Genomic DNA, 21,021 nt, shown 5'->3' with positions numbered 1-21,021 from the left:
CAAGCTACTAGTTTGAATTTACACTTAATAATACACAATTATCAAAAAAATTTATTTTGGTAACACAATTAAGATTTGGGAAAGATCTATTCAAGCAAAGGATAGTTGAAAATTAGAAAATTCAAAACCTAATACTCATTCAACATCCATTGCAATCTCAACACATGTAGGCTAGGTCATCTTAAACAACACAAGTATTCTTTCGATGTCATTGCGCTATATCATGAAATCTCTTTTCGGTCTCAATTATGTAATTCAACAAAACAACCTAATAACTTAATTTAAACTTCTTTTTCGAGCAAGTCTTGCATTCAACAATGAAAACCTAAATCTCTCTTTCAAGAAAACTCAAGATTGAAGACTAATATGTGTCTAATTCTCCACTTCACGAATTCTCTTTCAAGCAACCCATAAAGATCGAAATCTAGATCTAAGCGTGCACTCTCAAATCGTAAATTCAAACATGAAAATTATACTAAATTCATTTTATGAATATTAAGCATGGAATCAAATACAAAAGGAATAGAATGAGAAATCAAAGACCCAAAGGAATATCTAGTTCTAGCTTAAAACTTCAATCTCAATTAGCAATTACACCCACAATTCATGCAATACAAAGCAAGGGAAGGAAGATAGGATACAAAATTTTACTATTAAGAACACAATCTTCAATCCAAAGGATGAATTATGAGGCAACTTGCCTTCAAAGTCACAACCCAAAAATGAACTCTATAAATTTTTCTCTAAGCTAAACTCTCAGATAATATTAAACAACTCAATATTCAATAATGGATCCATGGATAATGTTTTTCCTCAACCCTTTGTGAGAATTTGTGTCTGAAATCCGTAAAAGTCCAATTTTGTTCTTGTCCAAATGTTCGGGCCTTACTAAAGCAACTAGAAGTTTGCAAAAGAGGGCATCGCCAAAGCGACGATCCTATCAATGAAGTGTACCATGTTGTGCCCAAATGCACACGCAAGTGTACGTGGTTGCACAAATAGTATATTTTTTTTAGAAACGAGTTATCGTACTCAAGGGACTTATGATCAATTTATATTAACTAACTTAATTCCACAATTTAACAAAAGTATCTTCAAAAGAGTTTGATTGTTATTTATTACTACTACGACAAATTTAATAAATAAAGTAACTAGTATGAACAACTTTAATTTGATGTTTTAAACAAGTAAGAGACAATTCCAGGGCTGCAACATATATTAGATTTCATGGATTGCATCTCAAGTAATGAACTAATTAAGGTTATCAAGTTACTCGTTCAGAACAATGAGATGATGTTATTATTTCATCTTCTAGTTACTCTATCGAGCACCAACAAACTATTGCACTTTCACATCCATTCCAGCAAGATCGTCAATTGTTCAAGTTTAATCGAGGGGACAAGAGACCGATGATACACACCCAATACAAGTTTCCTTGTCATTAGATCCTTCTCCACCTAATCCTCTAGAAAATCTTGACCTTCATATTGCTTTTTGCAAAAGTATTCGGACTTGAAAATTCACATATTTCATTATTATTTTGTTTCTTATGATCATTTATCTTTTATGTCTAAATTCTTGATTGCTTCTCTAGAATCTATTTCTATATTCAAAATTGTGAAGAAGGTTGTAACACCTCAAAAACCAGACTAAGAAAAAAATTGCAAAAACTTACTTGTAACCAGTGAACCACGGCAGGGTTCACGGTCCGTTGACCTGCCCGTGGTCTGTAGTTAAACTCCACCAGGCCCAGATGTCAGACCACGGGACCCTTCATGGGCCGTGGTCTGGACGACGGACCGTAGTGGTGTCCGTAAGGGCTTAGCCAGTAGGCCCCAAAGCCTAGCCCTCAGACACCCCTCACCCAAGTAAGGACCACGAGGACCTTCACGGTCCGTGGTCATGAAGACGGGTCGTGGGGGCGTCCGTGAAGCCTAACCAGTAGCCTCCCTCGCTAGTCCCTTAGACCCCCACTCCCAAGTGAAGGCCGCGAGGACCTTCACGGGCCGTGGGAGGGTCCGTGAAGATGGCCCCCCAAACCACCGAACCAAGTGAGGACCACGGGGACCTTCACGGTCTGTGGAAGGGGCCGTGGTCAGCCCGTCTACAGCTTTAAGTCAGGGGTCTTTTGGTCTTTTTGCTATTTCATTGGACCCCTAAAATAAGTCATTTTAACCCTAAACTATGTGGTTTTGATTAGCTTTATCCTAGAAACATAACTAGAACTTATCTAAGTTAAATCTTTCATAAAAAACTTAGAAAAGTATAAGCGAAAGAGGAGAAAAGGTCGAGTAACCTTAGTTCAAGAACGCAACAAGTTTCCTCCAGTTCCAGCCCTGAAATTGAAGGATTTATCCGTGGAATTCATCACCAGGTATACCAGGTATGTGAGATTTCACTAGTGGGTTCCTTTCGTCCATTAGGTCCCTAGAATTCAGACAGATTCTTGATTCCCTATTATTAACTAGACCTATGGTTTCTAGAACTTCAACAGATTATCATGAATTAGTTATTTATATGTTCCAAATCAGATTATCATGTTATTACTTCGTTTCTTGCATGAATTTCAGAACCCTAGCTTGGTAGTTCTTTAGTTCTTGAATTATACATGCTAGGTCAGATATTTTAGTATTCCAAATATATATGCCTCAGCTTGAATGCATTACTTTCAGTATATTAATGTGTATTCTCAGTTTGTATGTCAGTTTTGAGCTATCCAGTATATTACATAAATTCAGTCATAATATGTTAATCATTTAATCTATTGGAAGTAGCATAATACCGAGTTGGACTGGTCAGTCACCCATATAGTCCAGAGCTACGAGCCATGTAGGTTGTAAGTCCCCTTTGTGGGCATCATTTTAGTGATCACGCCAGCATGTCTCTACACCTTTGGCCGGGTGTATTGGGTCCTCTCGATGGGGCGTATACATCGGACTCCACATTTAGCTCATGTGGTTTTATTATCGGTTATTAGTAGCTCCCACAGTTCAGTCAGACTCAATTACATTGACCACATTTCAGTATAATCAGTATTCAGCATTAGCATGTCTAAATTTGGTCATTGCATTCAGTTAGCTCAGTATTCAGTATCTATATCATGTTCAGATTATACTCTTGCTTCATTGCTTGTTCAGTTATATGTTTATTTCATCTTTACTCTATCATGCATGCTCAGTATCTTTCAAGTACTGACGCATACTCTACGCTACATCTTCTTGTGATGTAGGTTCAGATTCTCAGCATCCAGATCACACTTAAATCGGTTCCCGATCTCCAGTTCACCAATATCAGTAGTGAGTCCTCATTCTTCGAAGACAATAGTCATGTTATCTTTCATTTTTCATTGTTTTAGTTTCAATTTTGCTAGACTTAGTTGGGACATGTCCCAGCACTTCTAGTCAGTTAGAGGCTATTTTCAGACATAATTAGATTCAACTTAGTATTTGAGTTTGACGATGTAGTTAGATTCAGCTTAGTATAAACTTAGAAGAGTGCTTTGAGGTTGTTGATTGGGTTGGATCCAACACTGATAGAAGATCCACTACAAGTCATTGTATCTTTGTTGGAGGAGACATATTATCATGAAGAAATAAGGAACAAAATGGTATATCTTAATCTAGTGCAAAATCAGAGTATGAAGCTATATCACAATCTGCATGTGAGATTATGTGAATACATCATTTTTTAATTGAAATTAAAGTGAAACATCATATACCAGTAAAACTTTGATGTGATAATTAAGTTGCTCTTCATATTGCCTCAATTTCAATATATCGTGAAAGTATTAAACATAGTCGATTATTATTTTGTTCGTGAAAAGATTTAAGAAAAATATAATTTCCACGGGCTACGTGAAGATAAGAGAGCAACTAGATGATTTGTTCACAAAAGTATTGAATGAAACTTGAGTTGATTACCTTTGTAACAAGTTGTGCATGGTGAAAATCTATACTCTAACTTGAGAGGGAGTGCTATAGAATCTGTAAAATAATGTTTATAAATAATATAGCTGATTTTTAGGAATTTTAATATTTAGTTACTATAGTTAACTCATTTTTTTCATGTATTTATATCATTGTACTCGTTGAATAATACACAAATTATTCTCCATATCTGATCTCAATCATATAATTCAAAAAGGTTTCTTTGTAAAAAAAAATGACTACCACATTTATCCTTTTTTTTAGAAGAGAAGTTTCAGACCTCTATAAAGAAAAAACCATTTCTTCTCATACTCGAACACACTAGCATTTTTCTTGGAAAAAAGTTTTGGACTTTTATTAATATAAAAGATCATTTCTTTTCATACAGTAACATTATCATTCACAATGTAAATGTTTAGAGAATTTTATTTAGAGAGACATTTATTATCTCGATAACTTTAAAATATTTATATATTAATTTCATCATATGACGATTAATTGAGCAAAGTATATCATAAAGTCGTTTTGATAATTTATCTTTGTCATCTATCATTATCATAATTTAACTTTTACAGAACATTTTGATTATTTCGATCCCAATACAATGTTGTTAGTAATTGTTCATGTACCTCTAATATGGGGAGAAAGTTCTTTTTTTTATATATTAATTTTAAAATAAGGTAAACATCGTGTTTAAAAGTTAATCAAAATACTAAGTAATTTTCTTTTTGATTCGATGTTTTTATTGGACTTAATTTTTAAATTTATCTAGGAATACCTCAAATAGTTTTAGGGAGAAGAAAAGGAAAGGAATAGAATGGCCAGCGAGGTTTTTGTCAAGTTGTGTGGAGGGCGCCGGTGGCATTGGGAAAAAATATTAGTATTGGTGGGCGGTTGTTCAGCTAGCGTTTGACTACAAATTTTTTCGATTTCAAAATATTTTCCGCTTTTTATTTTTTGTTGATAAATAATAAAAAATTTAATCAGTATTTTAAAATGTATCTTTTGAGCATAATGCATATTGATACAAAAAGAATGTTAACTTATAATACTTTATATACCATGTTTATATATTTTAAATATTAAAATAATACTATTGAATTAGTATAATTTAATTTGATTTTAGAAATTAATTAAATTATTTAGAGAGGCAAAATATGAAATATATTTTGAGATAGTGGAAGTGATATAATACTTCATATACCATCAAAGGATGTGATGCAGTGAATGAAGTTGTTCCTCCCTTAACCAGAGGTCTCGGTTCGAGCTATGAGTATAAAAAAGTCATTGAGACCCTATACAGCACGAATCCAAATATAACCGAAATTCAATACAAATATCAAACATCAAATGAAAACCAAAAATAAAATACAATATAATACTTCCTATATGCGCATATATTTACAACATAATCAAAGCATATGCTTAAAAAGGAACTTGCATCTTTTAACAACAATTAGAAAATGGTGACAAATGCCAAATTGGCTTTATTCGAAAACAAAATTAAAGAAATAGCTATTATACTTTCAACGAAGAATCAAACATTGAAAGCTCTTGTTTTGTTGTGATCCCCAAAATATTTTCAATATAAAATGGACTTTGGGTTAATGCACGTTACATTTAGCATTCCCTTCATTTCAATTTATTCGTATTTAATCAGTTATTTCTTCCGTTTCTTTTTAGTTGTCATAATTTTCTTTTTGAGAGTCAAACGATATGAATTTTTGACTAACATTTTAAGATATATTTTTTCATCATATTGATATGGAAAAACTTGCAATTTATACTACTTTCTGTATGATTTTTAGATATCTAAAATTTTATTTTAAAATATCGAACTAATGTAATCTAATTTATCTTGAAAATTAGTCAAACTGATTCTCGAAAAGTGCAATATGACAACTAAAAAGTAACGAATGAATTACTATTGGACAGTCAAATGATAACATTTTATCATATATATATATTTAAAATATTTTGAATTATCAATTAATGTGACTTATAATACTATTGATGTAATTTATTTTTTAAAATAATAATTTTCTATATCCGAAATCACATCAAAATATTAATCAGTTTAATCCATATTATTCTGAATAAATTAAAACAAAGAGAGTATTTCTCTCTCTTTTGTTTTGTATTTGTATATATTGGTGACAACTAGTCGCCAACAAGAATTGCAGTAGAATAATAAGTATTAAGTACTCTTTCATCCTTAATCAGATTACTCAATGCTAATAATTATTGTGTAGGCCCCAAATGTTTATTTTAAGTTATTCCTACTTGTTTATTTTTTCCCAATAATTGGAGGGGTTAGGGTTAAGACACATTTGTTCACCAAGTGTCACCCTTTATTAAGGAAGTACTTTATTATAAATTTGAATTAGGAAAAAGATGCAAGAGTCATCATTCTTTAGAAAGTTCCAAATTTTAAAATTATGTTTAGCAATTTGTCGTTGTTATAACTGTCATATTGGCATCAAGCATTAATCATACATCTTGATTCCTCCTTTTTGCCTGTCACACAAAGAATTGACCATGTGAAGCCCCTACCGACGGAGAAAGAAGACAATGTTATTCCTCTGTTCAGTCTGTTCACTTTTACTTGTCTACTATTTTAAAATTATACTTGTCACTCTAACATAACAAGAAAGAATAATTTTTTCTCCATGTTTATACCTTTAGCATTGAATTACTTATTCCTCAAATTATTTTTAAAAATATCAATTAATAAAAATAATGTAGTAAAATAAATGTCAATCATTATTGTATATTTGTATTAATGATTGTGCCAAGTAAAAATAAACGGAGGACGTAATAAATAAAATGTCTTTAAGTAAACTACTTTTTGAATATAATAATATTAATATTTAATGATTAAAGTTAATAACAAGGATAAGTTGCCCCATATATATAATAGAGTAACTTATCCAAGATAATTAATTCCAAAATAACTTATTTCCAATCAAACGACCCTTAAGTGATAAATTATATATTGATTTTTTTTTTAAAATTGAACAAATATACATTGACGATATTTTTAGTTTAGTGGACGGTAGAGTAATAGTAACTCAAGAAGTAGTGGCAAGTCAGTTTTGTCTCAACATTTTCTTCTTTTCCGACGGCTTTTTTGACAAAAAAGATGGTGAAAGTTGAAAATATGAGTACAAGTCAAAAGTTCCCAAACTTCATCATTCAAATTAAAGGATAAATTCACCCCGGAACTTATTTCGAAAAGGTCATTCTAATAGTTTCTGTGTGACTGATTTTTCGGAAAAAATTAGTGGTGAATTTATGCCTTTTCCCTTCAAATCAATGCCACCAAGGGTTGAGCTAGTTAAAAGTACAGGTTCAGCAGAACCAAAGCCCAATAACTTTAGTCTAAACTCGTAAACTTCAAATCTTATACACGCCTCTCAAATATGTAGCACAACTTCAAAATTTTGAACTTGAAAAAACTAATTTTGTAAATTTTGTTTGAAGAAACTCAGAATGTACCAACTTCAAAAGATCATAAGCAAGTGAAGTTCACTAATTACACAAATAATGGCCAAAAGAGTTGGTAGTTGGTACCATGAAGTATCTTATCTTTGCTTTACAGATCAATTAATAAAAGATAGACAAAGGAGAAGTGAAGTTTGGGTCACTTCTGAACCTCCCTTGTGATGCAAGTTCTCTTTCTCCCTTTACAACCATTTTCTAAATGAGTTTTTCCAGATCTTTGACAGACTTCTCCTGAAACTCAGAAATTAGCCTCTGGTGACGATAACACGTATGAAACCCAGAAATGAACATCTGTTTGATCCATCAGACGTCGATAACAAATAGCCAAATACAGTGAAAATGGACCAGTAAGGTGGATATTTACTCTGGTACAAATTATGCACAGTTATCATCTTTCTGAAACATTTTCTGTAGTTAAGGGTTCAGAACTGAGAAGCCTTTCGGCTTCATCGTTTGCCTCTGCTTGGATTTTCCATTTCTGCAAATAATGAACGAATATAACAATATCAATGCCAAGACTATGTGGTGTTTCAACGTAATGTACAGGATTACAGAAGCAATTATAATAAAAAAACAGTATTTGAAAGTAAACAACACATACATCCTCAAGATTTTCAAGCTCCATTATTTGTTGTATTTGCTCAGCAATACTTTCCTGCATAGAGTAAAGAAGATGAAAAACAGTGCGTAGAATGCTAAATTGCACCTTCACAGAGCAATAGTAGTGTTGTATAACTAGCTTGCTATAGTTTTCAAATAATATCAAATTTATAATAAAAATGATCCTTACTGCATTGCCTGCTGCTTCAGCAGCAAGAACATCTGAATCCATCTCTACTTCAATTTCTATAATGGAAGATATCTGCAATACAAAATGCATATTATTCATAAATTTGGAATGCATGTTCAATGGTATTTGAGCTTCACTGATCCAACTGAGCATTTCTGGGAAGATAACATACTCTTGCATAGCTTTCAATCAGCTCGATCCTTCTCCTAAGGGAGTTTTCTAAGCTTTCACGCACCCTTTTCACTCTACTTCTCCGGGCCCTTGAATCAAAGAGAAAAGCCATGTTATGTGTGTGACAATGAAGCATAAACATTTTTGTCTAAACAGAAGTTGATAATAAAACAAGAACAGGTATAGGAGTTTGAAGAGAGCTTTACCGATAAGCAGGTTCTCCAACAGCAAAGATTTTGTTTTCCAATTGGCACATGCGAGCCAACATCCAAACCTACAAAATGAATAAATAAGATTTCATTTCGAAATACATGGTCAAGGCAATAAATCATACAAAGGATTGATGCCGGAATACTTCCAGATATCAACTAATGAAGCAAATCTATTCCATTAATAATGCCTTTCTACAGAAACCATGTTTTAACACTCAATAGTAGATAATAGCTAAGTCAAAAGTATTTACTGTGTGAAACAAAATAAGATTTATGACATACAAACATTCCACAAGCATGAATTCCAGGTGCATGAGAATTATGACAGCAAAATGAGAGAACTTTATAAGTAAACATATCAATGGTCTTTGCAGACTATAGATTGATCGACATATAGACGATGAGGAATATCCAACAAGCAAGTGAAGAGCGGTAAACAATTGATTTTTCCTAGAAAAAGCATTGAGAAAGATTCCCTTCAAGGCAAGCGAACAATACAACTTGTTTACCTACATTTGAACTATGACTCGAAAGAAAATGAAGAAAATCAAAAGGCTTCAAAAAAATTTCCAAAGAACACTGGAGCATCAGTAATAGAAATGCTTTCATCCCATGTTGAACTCAAACATATAACTGTAATTCATTTACAATTTTCATCTAAGTGTCTCATATATGCTGACAGCCAGAGGCGGAAGATTTAACTCTCAGGAAAAAAATCCAAAAAACATAAAATATAGAAATGTTGCTGGAATGATTTGAACTCACAAATTTTGTTTTGTGAATTGACACTGAGAGTCTTCTATACTGCACCAGCTATTCCTTTGTGACAGGGGGTGCATAGTATAAATACAAATTTTTGTGGTTTTAGCCAATATGTCTTTTCTAGCTTCTAGAAGATATAAACCTTAGTCCCTGGTACTAAGTAGAAAGTTCTAGCCATCAACAGATCAAGGATGCAGAGAAAGCATGTAGCAGTCAGCCCAAGGCATGTAGCAGTCAGCCCCAAGTATGCAGGCATGAAACAACACGACTTAAGCAGACAAAACCGAGTTCTTGTTATTTTTCATTGCAGATACCTTTCATCTTTCAGGACCCAGGCAGGAATGAGACTGACAGCTTGTTGGACCTAAAACCTAAATGCCACTAGAGCACATGACTTAACAAAGTTGCACTTGAGGAGTATACCTCATTCTCAGCAGATTCTTTCAACTCCTTTATCCGTGATTGGAGCACATCATACTGAGATAAGAGTTGCTGCCTCATACCAATGGTATCAACTAATCTCTGAGGAAGCTATCACCAAAAAGAAGAGAAAAGTAAGATTCTGCGTTATTTCTGAGTACCCTGTACAGGCTATATAAGTCTACAAAGGATCATCATCCTAATGAAAAGGATAAACTGGGTATATATAGGAACAAACTCCAGCAAATTGAATATAAACATTTTATAACGAGAAACTTAACCTATGATTTTACTTCTCTGACTTAATGCTCAATAAGGAAAAAGACAGGCAATATAAAATGTGAATGGGTAGGGAGATAGTTTCTGTGTTCTCCTTTTTCCTTTGCAGGTACTCCAGAAGACATTTCTTGAAATCTTTAAAAAGCTCGTGAATACAACTTTTAGATATCATCCTTCATTAATGAAAGTTCTTGCAAGAAATATCACATTATGTTACCTTGCTGAATTGAGGAAAAACCAGGCTGTTTAACGTGGCCCCAAGAGCGATTGAGGAAACTGCAGCAACTGTTATTATCTGAGGCAAGTTGGGATCTATCATTCCAGACGCAGCATCTCCAGTGGCAAATACAGCAAGAAGAGGAACAAGGATGGAAGGATTTAATAAAGATGGGGTTTTATCTTTTTTGGGTGCTCTTAGTAAGGGTGATTCACGGCCATCTTTGTGGTTAGTCAAGCACAAAGGCTCTCCTGGGTAGACGTTTGGAGTTTTTGGATTGAACTTTAATGGACCCACCTCTCGGTAAACATTTGGTGGTGCTGCTAGAGCAATGGTCACTCTCTCACCTTCTTGTGCAGGAAGATCAACTGTTTCAGTAGCAAATCTGTGTGTTCGTGCCATTCCAGATGGGGTCTCCACCTACAGAAAGTGCTAGGATTGATTTAGAGAAGCCTCTTCTAAGAAATATGAAAATATTGATCAATAAGAATTGTCTCAAAATAATAGGAGCAAAAACTCCACTACAGGAAAAAAAAGTCCAAAAGATCCAGGTAAAGAAGGTGGGCACACTAGAAAATACTACTGATACGTATGGCTTTGAAAAGAAATGTACCACAATCGAATGAACAGCAGCTGGAATGTTTTGCTTTATCAGCAGGAATCTTAGTCCCCTTCTCCATGCAGGAATATCCATGCTGCGTTCGGCAGGAGGAGAACCTTAGAAAAAGTGAATGTCCCAGGATCAACACCATACATAAACACAGTTCTCATGACAAACATCGGAACAAGAGTAAATTTTATTAATATGGTTGACCTCTGCAGTGAAAAAAACAGCATCTGAACAGCTGTCTCATGTCTGAGTGTTGCTTGTGTTTTTCTTTTAGTTTTTGTTTATTTTTATTTTTATTTTCTGGTGAAATGTTTAAAATAATTGGTAAAGAATCGAGGATTTAACAAAGTAAAACCACTTCAATCAAAAGACAACTGGATCACACAGTAGTTAAAGAAAACCAACCTAAAATCTTCCGACTCTATACTAACAATATTGCCCGAAACAAGCTCATACTGGTAACGGCATTTTGAACAGGATACAACCTGCAGAAGTGGGTTTTCTTATGTCATGTAGTAGAAATAAAATACAAGAAGCACATTGAAGTTAAAAGTGGAAACCCTATCATAAAGTTGAGGTCGTTTAGTATTCCATAAGACTGATGGATTATCATTGTTTATACATAATCCACATGGTAACTGACCAGGTTGATCAGCAATGTGTAGTATGAATTGTATGTGAGAGGAGCATCTGAAAAACTAATCATCATCATAATAAGAAACGGACTACTTAAATTGCCTTTTCTTAAACCACCTCAAGCTATGTTGCTCAGACTCTTCAAAAATGTCAATGGATGCGCGTTGGATTCTCCAAAAGTAGTGTATTTTGGAGAATTCGACGGGGGTGCGGAATCGAAAGTGAAGAGTCCATGCAACTTAGACCTCAAGACATCATCTCTTTATCTGACCAGAAAATGGAAAATAAGTGTAGTCCTTTAACAAGAGCACTTTATCTTGGCAAGAGAAGTGTAGTCCTTTAACAAGAGCACTTTTTTTCAGCCATTGCGTGTTCACACTGTACAGAAAAAAAGATATAAAACAGAAATAAACAGGCCAACCAACAGCAAGTCATTTGTGCATACCTGGATACCATCTTGTGGCTGAGCAACAGTAACAGCAATCTCGCAACTTGGACATCGGACAACTTTGCCAAAGAGAACCTGCCCAGACACCAATCTGCATGTTACTTTATGTGCAATCGAACAACAATACGAAAGCTAACTAAAAACATCCAGGTTCAGATTATTTCTAAAAAAAGAATCTTCACGAGTCTTCTTATACCATCACACATTTCGATATGTAAACTGATGACGACAAAGTTACCACTACCAGATATTGAGTATATCAGTGAGATTGCAGCAAGTTCCTTGTCCCTATTGGGAGAAGATGTGCAATTTGGGTATAGCCTATATTCGACTTAAGTGCTGAGATTTCTAGTGGAAACTTTGTTATACTTAATGGGCTTGAATTTGCTCCGACTGCATTGATGTCATACCACAGACCTTAAAGGACAAAATCATTTACACCCAAACCGAATATAGGATTGTCTAGCGCGGAAGACATTTGAATACAGGACACTTCCATATAAATTAAGAACTGAAAATTGGAACATAATTCACCAGAACATTGAGATAAATAAAGAGAAACTGCACATGTACTTTTCCTTCAGTCAGTCGGTCATACATGAGTTTGTATGTTAATATACCACAAGTACAAATGAAGAAAAAGAAATTATAAATTCAAACACATATCTTGACTAAGTAAACAAATTTAACACGATAGAATGATGATTCATATAGTTACATTGTCTAGGGTAGAGTCGAAAGTTAAATGATCGATACTGTTCTTGTATAGCATATTAATACCTATCAACAAACTTACAAACACATAGTCCATTAGTGGCAGTTTGCTTGTCCAAAATTCCAATAGTGTTTTATAAGTTCTGAAAGTAATTACATTACAGATTCTAAATAAACTACTTATAGTCGGTAATAAATTTAATCCACTGCAGAAAATTCTTCATATTGGCATTGGTGCTCATATAGAGAGAAGTGTACAACTCTAACACATAAGATACTTAGAGCAGACTAATACAAAGCAAGTTGGGGTGAGTGAAGAAATACTGACCTCTTCATTAGGAGAAATGCTCACTCGACAAACATTGGCAATGATTTTAAGGGCATCTGAAACCCTCAGCAGTGTTGCAAGTCCTCGAACTAACAAGGTATATGTATTAACATCTGGCCTTGACCACCTCCATCTATCATAGGATGGGCCTCTGTCTAAAACAGTCGTCCCTTAAATATGGGCAAGTCAAGTCCATCAATATTGGGGGATATCAATGAAATCTTGTCACAAGATACAAGAGAATAATAGTGAGAGCAGTACTGCATATTATAAAAACTCAGGATGACAGGTTCCACATCTTTTATTAATCTCAAATTCATCATATCTGAAAGCTTAAATATATTACCTAAGGAGGTTGCTCAAAGCAGTGATGCCACCCCTATAGGGGGTGGGTGAGATGATGGAGGGATATATAATTTGAAGAGCTGGTTTGCTAAAGAAAAAGTCACATTATAGTTTAATATTTAAATTACTTAATCAACTTAAAGTCTTGAAAGTTGAAAAGTTAAAGTATATGAACTGAATGGTGTCAAACAACTCGAAACGGATGGAGTACCTTTTAATGAGAGTGAAAAAGCTTTTATCAAATTCACAAGTCATTGAGCAACACAGAAGTTGATTATTTCTTTTTCCTTTGATACCAAAAAGGCAATGATCAAATATGTATTGTGGATTCACTTCCTTAAGAATAATTGTTTTCCTTCAATATGCTAGTGTAAACAGACATTTAGTTACTTCGCATCACATACATCACCAAAATTCCAACTCCAGATGGAAATAATGAACAAATTTCAACCCCACGAAAGCAAACTTCTTCCACTTATTTAGAGATCACAAGCAACACACAAAACATTGCATCATTCCATATCTCCTCAACTCTTGGGAAAGAACCATAAAGCATTCACCTTTCTTTCAAAACCACTCAACCCCACTACCCCCAACAACCCGCAAAAGAGGAAAAAACCATATTCAAATACTCTCTCAGTTTCAGTTTGTTTCTCCTACTTTCCTTTCTAGTCCGCTCCAAAAAGAATGCCTCTTTCCTTATTCAACAACTCCTTAATTCTAAACTTTACTTGTAGCATATTATAAACCAGATTAAAGAACATTTTGATACATTCCACGTATTGAAGTCTTCTTTATTTTCTTAAACTACATATCAAGTCAAAACAGGGGAGTATCAATTAATATTTCTTTATGACCATAATAAATGAGCAATCTCAAAGCTAATAGTATCTTCTCTTAGTTCCTTCCACATTTGAATTGATTATATTAAAAAAGAAAGCAAATGTACCAGGATCAAAAGTGGAACGCATATCATCAAAAACGGAGATTGCCAAGTCAGCATTGCTCCGATCAAGTGCGGCAGCGATAATCAAACAACAATCAGAACAGCTCACAACTCCTCCACTTCTCCCAGTCTTTTGAGCTATCACATTCAATACCTCACTCGCATCTTTCACAGACGAAACCAAACTAATCAATCCATCATCTAACAACTCCGACACCTTTTTCTCACCTTCAGCTTCACTCAACGAAGCTTTCACCTTGAAGTTAGACGTTTTAGAGGAACAACAGTAGGAAAAAGTGAGGTTTTTGGAGAAATGGGAAGTAGGAGAGTAGAGGAAAGAGTAATTTGAGGGAAAACGGGGAAAGGAAGGAGAAAATAAGGAGAGAGTCATGTGTTTGGAGTTGTGAGAGGCAAATAATAGTGAGGACTGTTTGCTATATGCTCTACTATAGATAAGGAACAAGAGGTTGTTATTGGGAGGAAATATTGAACCCGGGTTGGAGTGGAGTGATACTCTTTCAACCTTAACGAAAAGGTTTCAGATTCGAGTCCATTTAGATACGAAGTTTCCTATGTTAGGAAGTCGACATAGATTTGAATTTAGTCGAGTTGAGTCCCCTTTGTTAGGGAGTCGATGTGAATCCAAATTTAGTCGATATCCAATGTGGTTACCCGACACTAGATGGAAAACCAAAAAAGAAGAGAGGGAATAGTCCCCTTTGTTAGGGAGCCGATGTGAATCCAAATTTAGTCGAGATCCAATGTGGGTACCCGACACTGGATAGGAAACCAAAAAAGAAGAGAGGGAATATTGGGAAGGTGGAAAAAGGGGAATTAAAAAAATGGAGGTGCGGGGAATCGAACCCCGTGCCTCTCGCATGCGAAGCGAGCGCTCTACCATATGAGCTACACCCCCGTGATGATGATAATAGCCAATAAATGTTACTTAGCTTTATTAATTTTGACCCGCTTATAAAAATAAAGGGATGGTCAGGTTTTTCATTTTTTCTTGAGGAATAATAATTTGAAGAGCTGCTCTGAGGGTAGTCCGCCGCCTGCTGACGCTTGTTCATCATAGCATATAGGAGATCATCAGTTGCTTGCCGTTGGTTCTGATATGCAGTCAAACAGCAAAGATCTGCTTCACTTGGAGACTGAAGGCTTGTCCTTGGAATCAAAACTTCTCTTTTGCACTAGTGATGGTGGATCTCAATCCCTAAATTTGAAACCTGAAATTTCTTCTGTACCCAAAAGCCAAGTTCTAACAAAGGTCAAGGATTTTTTGGGAGTATTTTTGGAGAACAATAGAAAAGTGGAGCTTGAAGCTAAGAAGAATCCTGAGAAATATGACATTGAAGCTCTTACCGGTGAAGAATCTGAATACATAGAGATGGACTTAATGTTGGGTGTTGCTGAACTTCACACACAGGAGGCTGTATCAGCTGCTGAATCCGCAATAGCAAGTTATCAACCAGTAATCGATCTGGATACCAATGATACTACAGAATCTGAAGACAGTAGCGATGAGGATGATACCAGCAAAAGTGATGATCGAGCTTCTTCTCTAGAAAAAGAATCTAAGCTTACGGAAAAGGATTCTCCTAAGAAACCATTGAAGAGGAAACGACAGTCGGTAAATCGAGCTAACATAGTTGAGCTCTCTTAGCGCTAAGGACATTAAACAATTGTAGCTTATTTTTCTCACAGAACATTGCAAAACTGTGCTTCTCTTCCATGTTCCTGTCTTAGTTCTACTCTTTTATTAATTAAGGCATTTTATTCATATATAAAACATTGTATTAGTTTTACTATGTTTGATAAAAAAAATTTATTAGGTTGAAAAAAAAAAATCAAGAAAAAATACTGAATTATTTATTGCATTTTCAAATTTTACTTGTGAGATTATACTAAATATATTATTGTTGTAATTGTATTATTTTTTATCATATTTAAAGTTCTTGTCACACACATAAGTTGTGTAATATTTTTCTAAAAAATTTATCCTAGTGTTCAAAAAGTGGAGTCACGTATCCATTTTAGAGAAAAAAATTGGTAGTTAATGTGAGATGAAAGAGTATATGTGTGGGTCTATGTTTTGTTTTTGGAAATACATTATGCGCTCCAACATGCGGCATAACTCGTGGGATATTGTGATACAAAAACATGAACTTATGTTCATGTGACATAACTTGTGGGATATTGTGATACAACAAAAACTTAACTTATGTACATCCCACAAAACTTGTGGGATATCATGATACAAAAACTTAAGCTTATGTCCATGTGACAAAACTTGTGGGATATCGTGATACAAAAACTTAAACTTATGTCCATGCGATAAAACTTGTGGGATATTGTGATACAAAAACATAAACTTATGTTCATACGACATAGCTTGTGGGATATTATGATATGAAAATAAAAATTATGCCCTGTGAAAAAATTGTTTGTTATTTCAGGTCATAGGCATAACTTATCTGATATTATATAATACAAAAATATAATTTATTCCCCGCGAAAAAGTTATTTTTTATTTCGACATTAGGTATATTTCCATCCATTTAAGTTTTGAAGGGCAAAACTTAAAAGAACTATCATATTTGAGGTCTGAATATTAAAACTACCCCAAAATAGGGGCATTTGTGCTAATGATCCATTTTACATAGCACTGAATGGGTCTTATAACCACCTTGCAACAACAACATCAACCAATATGCTCATCAAAATGCATCTTTAGAAGCTAAGCCTCTTATTTCTGATCAAATAACATCTCAAAAGAATGAAAAAATCAAGAAATTTCCATTAAAAACTTACCTCATTCACAACATTATTTGCATTGAAACATGCTTCTTTCATTCATTTTTCTCCACAGTTTAACAAGTACTAAACTCATATGCTTTGAAAACGCCTTGCCACAGAGAGCCAGCAAGCTTTCCTTTATTATGTAGATACCAAGCTTAAAGTTGTACATGACAAGATCATCACAATCCTTAGCATCTGCTGAAACTAATTTATCGAATGTTAATCTCAATGCTGTACAATGGCTGTATGCTAGACTATGTACAGAATGCACTGGCTAAACGCTAAAATGTTGCAGTGGAAGTTTTGGAGAAGTGATATATATGTTTCTGCTTCCGAATCTGGCTTATATAGTGACGTTGTTGCTGATAATAGCAGATCATGTCAATTCCTAGTCAACTCATTAATAGTTGTTCAGTCAGATCGCAGTTTGCAATCACTCCGTAATGCTTCCAACCACGAATCAACCTGAAAAGAAAAGGATAGCAACACATAGAGCATGGAAATGGAAGATGAAAAGGAATTGGCTATGTTTGTATATATACATCAGATAATAGTTTTCCACGTTATTTGAGATGGGAACAAACGAAGGATACCATTGAGCAATTTTACAAATTTATGCTAATACGTAGCTATTCTGACGCTAGAGAATGCTACTTATTTAAGATTAGTCCTTAAATGCTTTTAACCTAATATGTAGAGTTTTCAAAACCACTTATGAGTTCAACAGATTACAAGTGAATGTTTATCAAACATACTGATCCTGTCATATGTTTACACAATTGTCCAGTCCAATTGTTTAGAAATGACTTGACTCGCAAAAATCTAATCACTATAGGAAAATAATTCTGAAATATGTGATGTGTAATACTTTTAATACTACTCGAAAGGCACCAGGTGTGTTGAAACAAAGTTAACATCCAAAAGGAGGTGTATATAAAGCATATGAACAAGCACGGTCTATTCAGAAATCCTCAACTTCCAAACTTGACCAATTCGGGAACTTAAACATACTCATCAACCCGAACAAATTCAAGACATAGATCAGAATAGTTATTTGCACATTGCAATAAAGGATCCAGAAAAAGAAAACCATTACCTTTATCTTAGAAATACTAGAGCATTCATATTTCAGTCCATAACGAGTTGAGATATAAAAGCAATATCGTTTGTCCTCATTGTCTCGTATCAGGCAAGGTAAGGTTCCAACTTCAACTACATCAGATAGAAGGGTTGAATCTTGGGGGCTTAGATCTGCAAACATGTTATTCAAAATTAATCAAGAAATAGCATATCTGTTACATCAGGAAACATCGGAATATCCAAATTTATCAAAATAGAATAGGACAGAATCAGAAATACTTTAAAAAGATAAACCAAAAGGAGATACAATACAGACTGCAGCTAAACTTTGGAAGTATTTTGGAATGAAGTTAATGAAAACAAAGCTAAGCCATTAAATCAAGAGAAGATAATAGGAACACATAACAGATCATCAAGAAACAGCAGATGCCAATATGAGGTGGGATATTTCAAGATTGAGCTATTCCGAATAGGTAAGGTAATTGCTACCCCAACCACAGATGTTTTCCCCTGCTCTATCTGCATTAGCAGAGGTAATGGCCGAGGAAAGGAAATTTAGGCCATGCTTGGCCCAAAAGTTTTCTTAAGAACTAGCTTTCTAAAACAAAGTTCTTTTTCTGGTGAAAACACATTTGTTCTCCATGAAACAGAAGAAAACTCTTCTAGAAAAGCAAAGGACTTCCTTTTGGTTTGAATCAAACTATACTTCCACAACAACCAACAAACTGTTAATGTATGATTACTTTGATCCCCCTTAATGGTGTAATTTCGTATTATTTCACCTGGCTTTTTTCCCCTATTCTTAGGCTATAGATTCCTTTTACCATTAGATAAAGGAATTTTATTAATGACATATAGCAGTAAGACTATGACATGTACATCTAAAAAGCCAAAGTATATTCCTTCTAGTTGTATATGGAGTCTATAAAATCCACCAAAATTTTAACATCAAGTAGATATACAGCAAAATAAAAAGCAAAATGATGCAATTCAACTTAATTTTAAAGGTGGAGTTTGTTGCCCTTGAAGCATCTCAGATTCCTTTTTCTCCAAAATATCCACCACATACAAACTGAGATTTTGTTTTGTTAGAATATCCTATATTGGTTGAAGGAATATGTTGTTGTATCCTTATATCCTCATCTCACAAGTTTATACATCTCATGTAGAAGAAATATGGGCATCTCGTAACAGAGAAACATATATATCTCACGTAGAGTAACACTGACATCTCAGATTCTTCTTTGGCCAACAGGTATTGGTCTGTATGTCAACACTAACTTTTATATTAGTGGTGCTTTTCATTGGTAGCTTTGAGGTTGAGTTAGGCCCAATGTCCATTTTCTTATCATGGTATCATAGTCAGACTCATTCCTATTCTTGGTTTACTCAATACTGGCCATGTTATAGTGTCCGCGCTTCAAATGTCCAACCATACAACATGTGGTGGAGAGGGAAGAGACGAATGCTAGAATGTCACACATTGGTTGAAAAGTTGTTGTATCTTTATATGGTTGTGAAAAACTTCAACTCATGACTTAGCTTTTGAGATTGAGCTACACCAACATCCATTTTCTTAACATGTTCCATTGGTATCTTCAAACACTTGCTCTACACGGATGATACTCTTTACTTTTTGTGGGACAGAGAAGTCTCAGGTGCGATATCTCAACCTAACACTACTCCTATTTGAAGCAATCTCCGGACTACATATTAATATGCAGAAGAGTAAGATCTACCAAGTAAATGAGGTCCCTAATTTGGAAGAACTGGCTGGCATCATGGGTTGTAGCATTGACACATTTCCAACAAAATACCTAGGTCTCCCTTTGGGAGCAAAGTTCAAAGATGCAGGAGTTTGGAGTGAAGTTATCGAGAAAATGGAGAGAAGGTTGGCAACTTGGAAGATGCAATATCTCTCAATGGGAGGCAGGTTGACTCTTATCAACAGTGTACTTGACAGTATCCCCACATATATTATGTCAATGCTCCCAATACCATCCAAGGTACAGAATCAAATTGACAAAATCAGAAGATCTTTTTTGTGGAAGGGGAGCTATGAGGGCCATAAGTTCCATCTTGTGAAGTGGGTATTTGAAGCAATCTCCGGGCTACATATTAATATGCAGAAGAGTAAGATCTACCAAGTAAATGAGGTCCCTAATTTGGAAGAGCTGGCTGGCATCATGGGTTGTAGCATTGACACATTTCCAACAAAATACCTAGGTCTCCCTTTGGGAGCAAAGTTCAAAGATGCAGGAGTTTGGAATGAAGTTATCGAGAAAATGGAGAGAAGGTTGGCAACTTGGAAGATGCAATATCTCTCAATGGGAGGCAGGTTGACTCTTATCAACAGTGTACTTGACAGTATCCCCACATATATTATGTCAATGCTCCCAATACCATCCAAGGTACAGAATCAAATTGACAAAATCAGAAGATCTTTTTTGTGGAAGGGGAGCTATGAGGGCCATAAGTTCCATCTTGTGAAGTGGGAAAATGTAATTATGCCAAAGCAGCACGGAGGTTTGGGAATCAGAAATTTAAAGCACAACAAGAGCCTGTTAATGAAATGGTGGTGGAGATATGCTCAAGAACCAACAGGTATCTGGAAAGAGGTAGTGAATGCCAAATATGGGAGGCAAGACAAATGGAGCACCAAGCAGAACAATGATCCTTATGGAGTTGGACCTTGGAAGTACATTAACCAGCTAAGGGAGGAGTTCTTCCAAGAGGTGTCCTTCAGGATTGGAAATGGGAACTCATTTAAATTTTGGAAAGACAGGTGGCTCAACAATCAACCTCTCAATGTCTCCCACCCTGCTATTTAC

General features: G+C 34.8%; 3 protein-coding genes and 1 non-coding gene across 5 annotated transcripts in view; 1 reads left to right on the top strand and 3 right to left on the bottom strand.

Annotated features, from left to right (window-relative positions):
• Positions 1-7,409: 7,409 nt before the first annotated feature.
• Positions 7,410-14,759, bottom strand: LOC102580131 (uncharacterized). Its single transcript, XM_006360653.2, has 12 exons — positions 14,312-14,759; positions 13,018-13,187; positions 11,973-12,050; positions 11,297-11,376; positions 10,895-10,976; positions 10,282-10,701; positions 9,789-9,896; positions 8,598-8,665; positions 8,393-8,480; positions 8,221-8,292; positions 8,032-8,085; positions 7,410-7,908 (listed from the first exon to the last, which is right to left on the bottom strand). The coding sequence occupies exons 1-12, from the start codon at positions 14,697-14,699 to the stop codon at positions 7,819-7,821; spliced, it is 1,698 nt and encodes a 565-aa protein (XP_006360715.1). The 5' UTR covers positions 14,700-14,759; the 3' UTR covers positions 7,410-7,818.
• Positions 14,760-15,151: 392 nt separating this feature from the next.
• Positions 15,152-15,224, bottom strand: TRNAA-CGC (transfer RNA alanine (anticodon CGC)). Its single transcript has one exon. It is a non-coding gene; the product is annotated as a tRNA-Ala (tRNA).
• An 84-nt stretch (positions 15,225-15,308) lies between these two features.
• On the top strand, positions 15,309-16,119 carry LOC102579813 (uncharacterized). Its single transcript, XM_006360652.2, has one exon. The coding sequence runs from the start codon at positions 15,426-15,428 to the stop codon at positions 15,972-15,974; it is 549 nt and encodes a 182-aa protein (XP_006360714.1). The 5' UTR covers positions 15,309-15,425; the 3' UTR covers positions 15,975-16,119.
• A 1,085-nt stretch (positions 16,120-17,204) lies between these two features.
• LOC102579258 (uncharacterized) overlaps positions 17,205-21,021 on the bottom strand; it is a 10,349-nt gene continuing 6,532 nt past the window's right edge. For both annotated transcript variants that reach the window (XM_006360650.2, XM_006360651.2), the window contains exons 7-8: positions 18,207-18,361; positions 17,205-17,575 (exon numbers count right to left, since the gene is read on the bottom strand). In XM_006360650.2, the coding sequence (XP_006360712.1) occupies positions 17,522-17,575; positions 18,207-18,361 (209 nt within the window). In that variant the 3' untranslated portion in view covers positions 17,205-17,521. The remainder of the gene's footprint in view (positions 17,576-18,206; positions 18,362-21,021) is intronic.

This window comes from Solanum tuberosum, unplaced genomic scaffold (genome assembly GCF_000226075.1).
Source record: "Solanum tuberosum cultivar DM 1-3 516 R44 unplaced genomic scaffold, SolTub_3.0 scf00331, whole genome shotgun sequence".
In the NCBI taxonomy this organism is placed as follows: domain Eukaryota; kingdom Viridiplantae; phylum Streptophyta; class Magnoliopsida; order Solanales; family Solanaceae; genus Solanum; species Solanum tuberosum.
Note: the sequence above shows the minus strand (reverse complement) of the source record. Positions and strands in the feature narration are given on the sequence as shown.

Coding starts and splice junctions, on each gene's coding strand:
- LOC102580131 (XM_006360653.2), bottom strand. CDS start 14,699: ATGACTCTCTCCTTATTTTCTCCTTCCTTTCCCCGTTTTCCCTCAAAT. Junction 8,666..9,788: donor AAGAATCTGCTGAGAATGAG/GTATACTCCTCA, acceptor TTCATTTTGTAG/GTTTGGATGTTGGCTCGCAT. Junction 8,086..8,220: donor CTGAAGCAGCAGGCAATGCA/GTAAGGATCATT, acceptor TACTCTATGCAG/GAAAGTATTGCTGAGCAAAT.
- LOC102579813 (XM_006360652.2), top strand. CDS start 15,426: ATGCAGTCAAACAGCAAAGATCTGCTTCACTTGGAGACTGAAGGCTTG.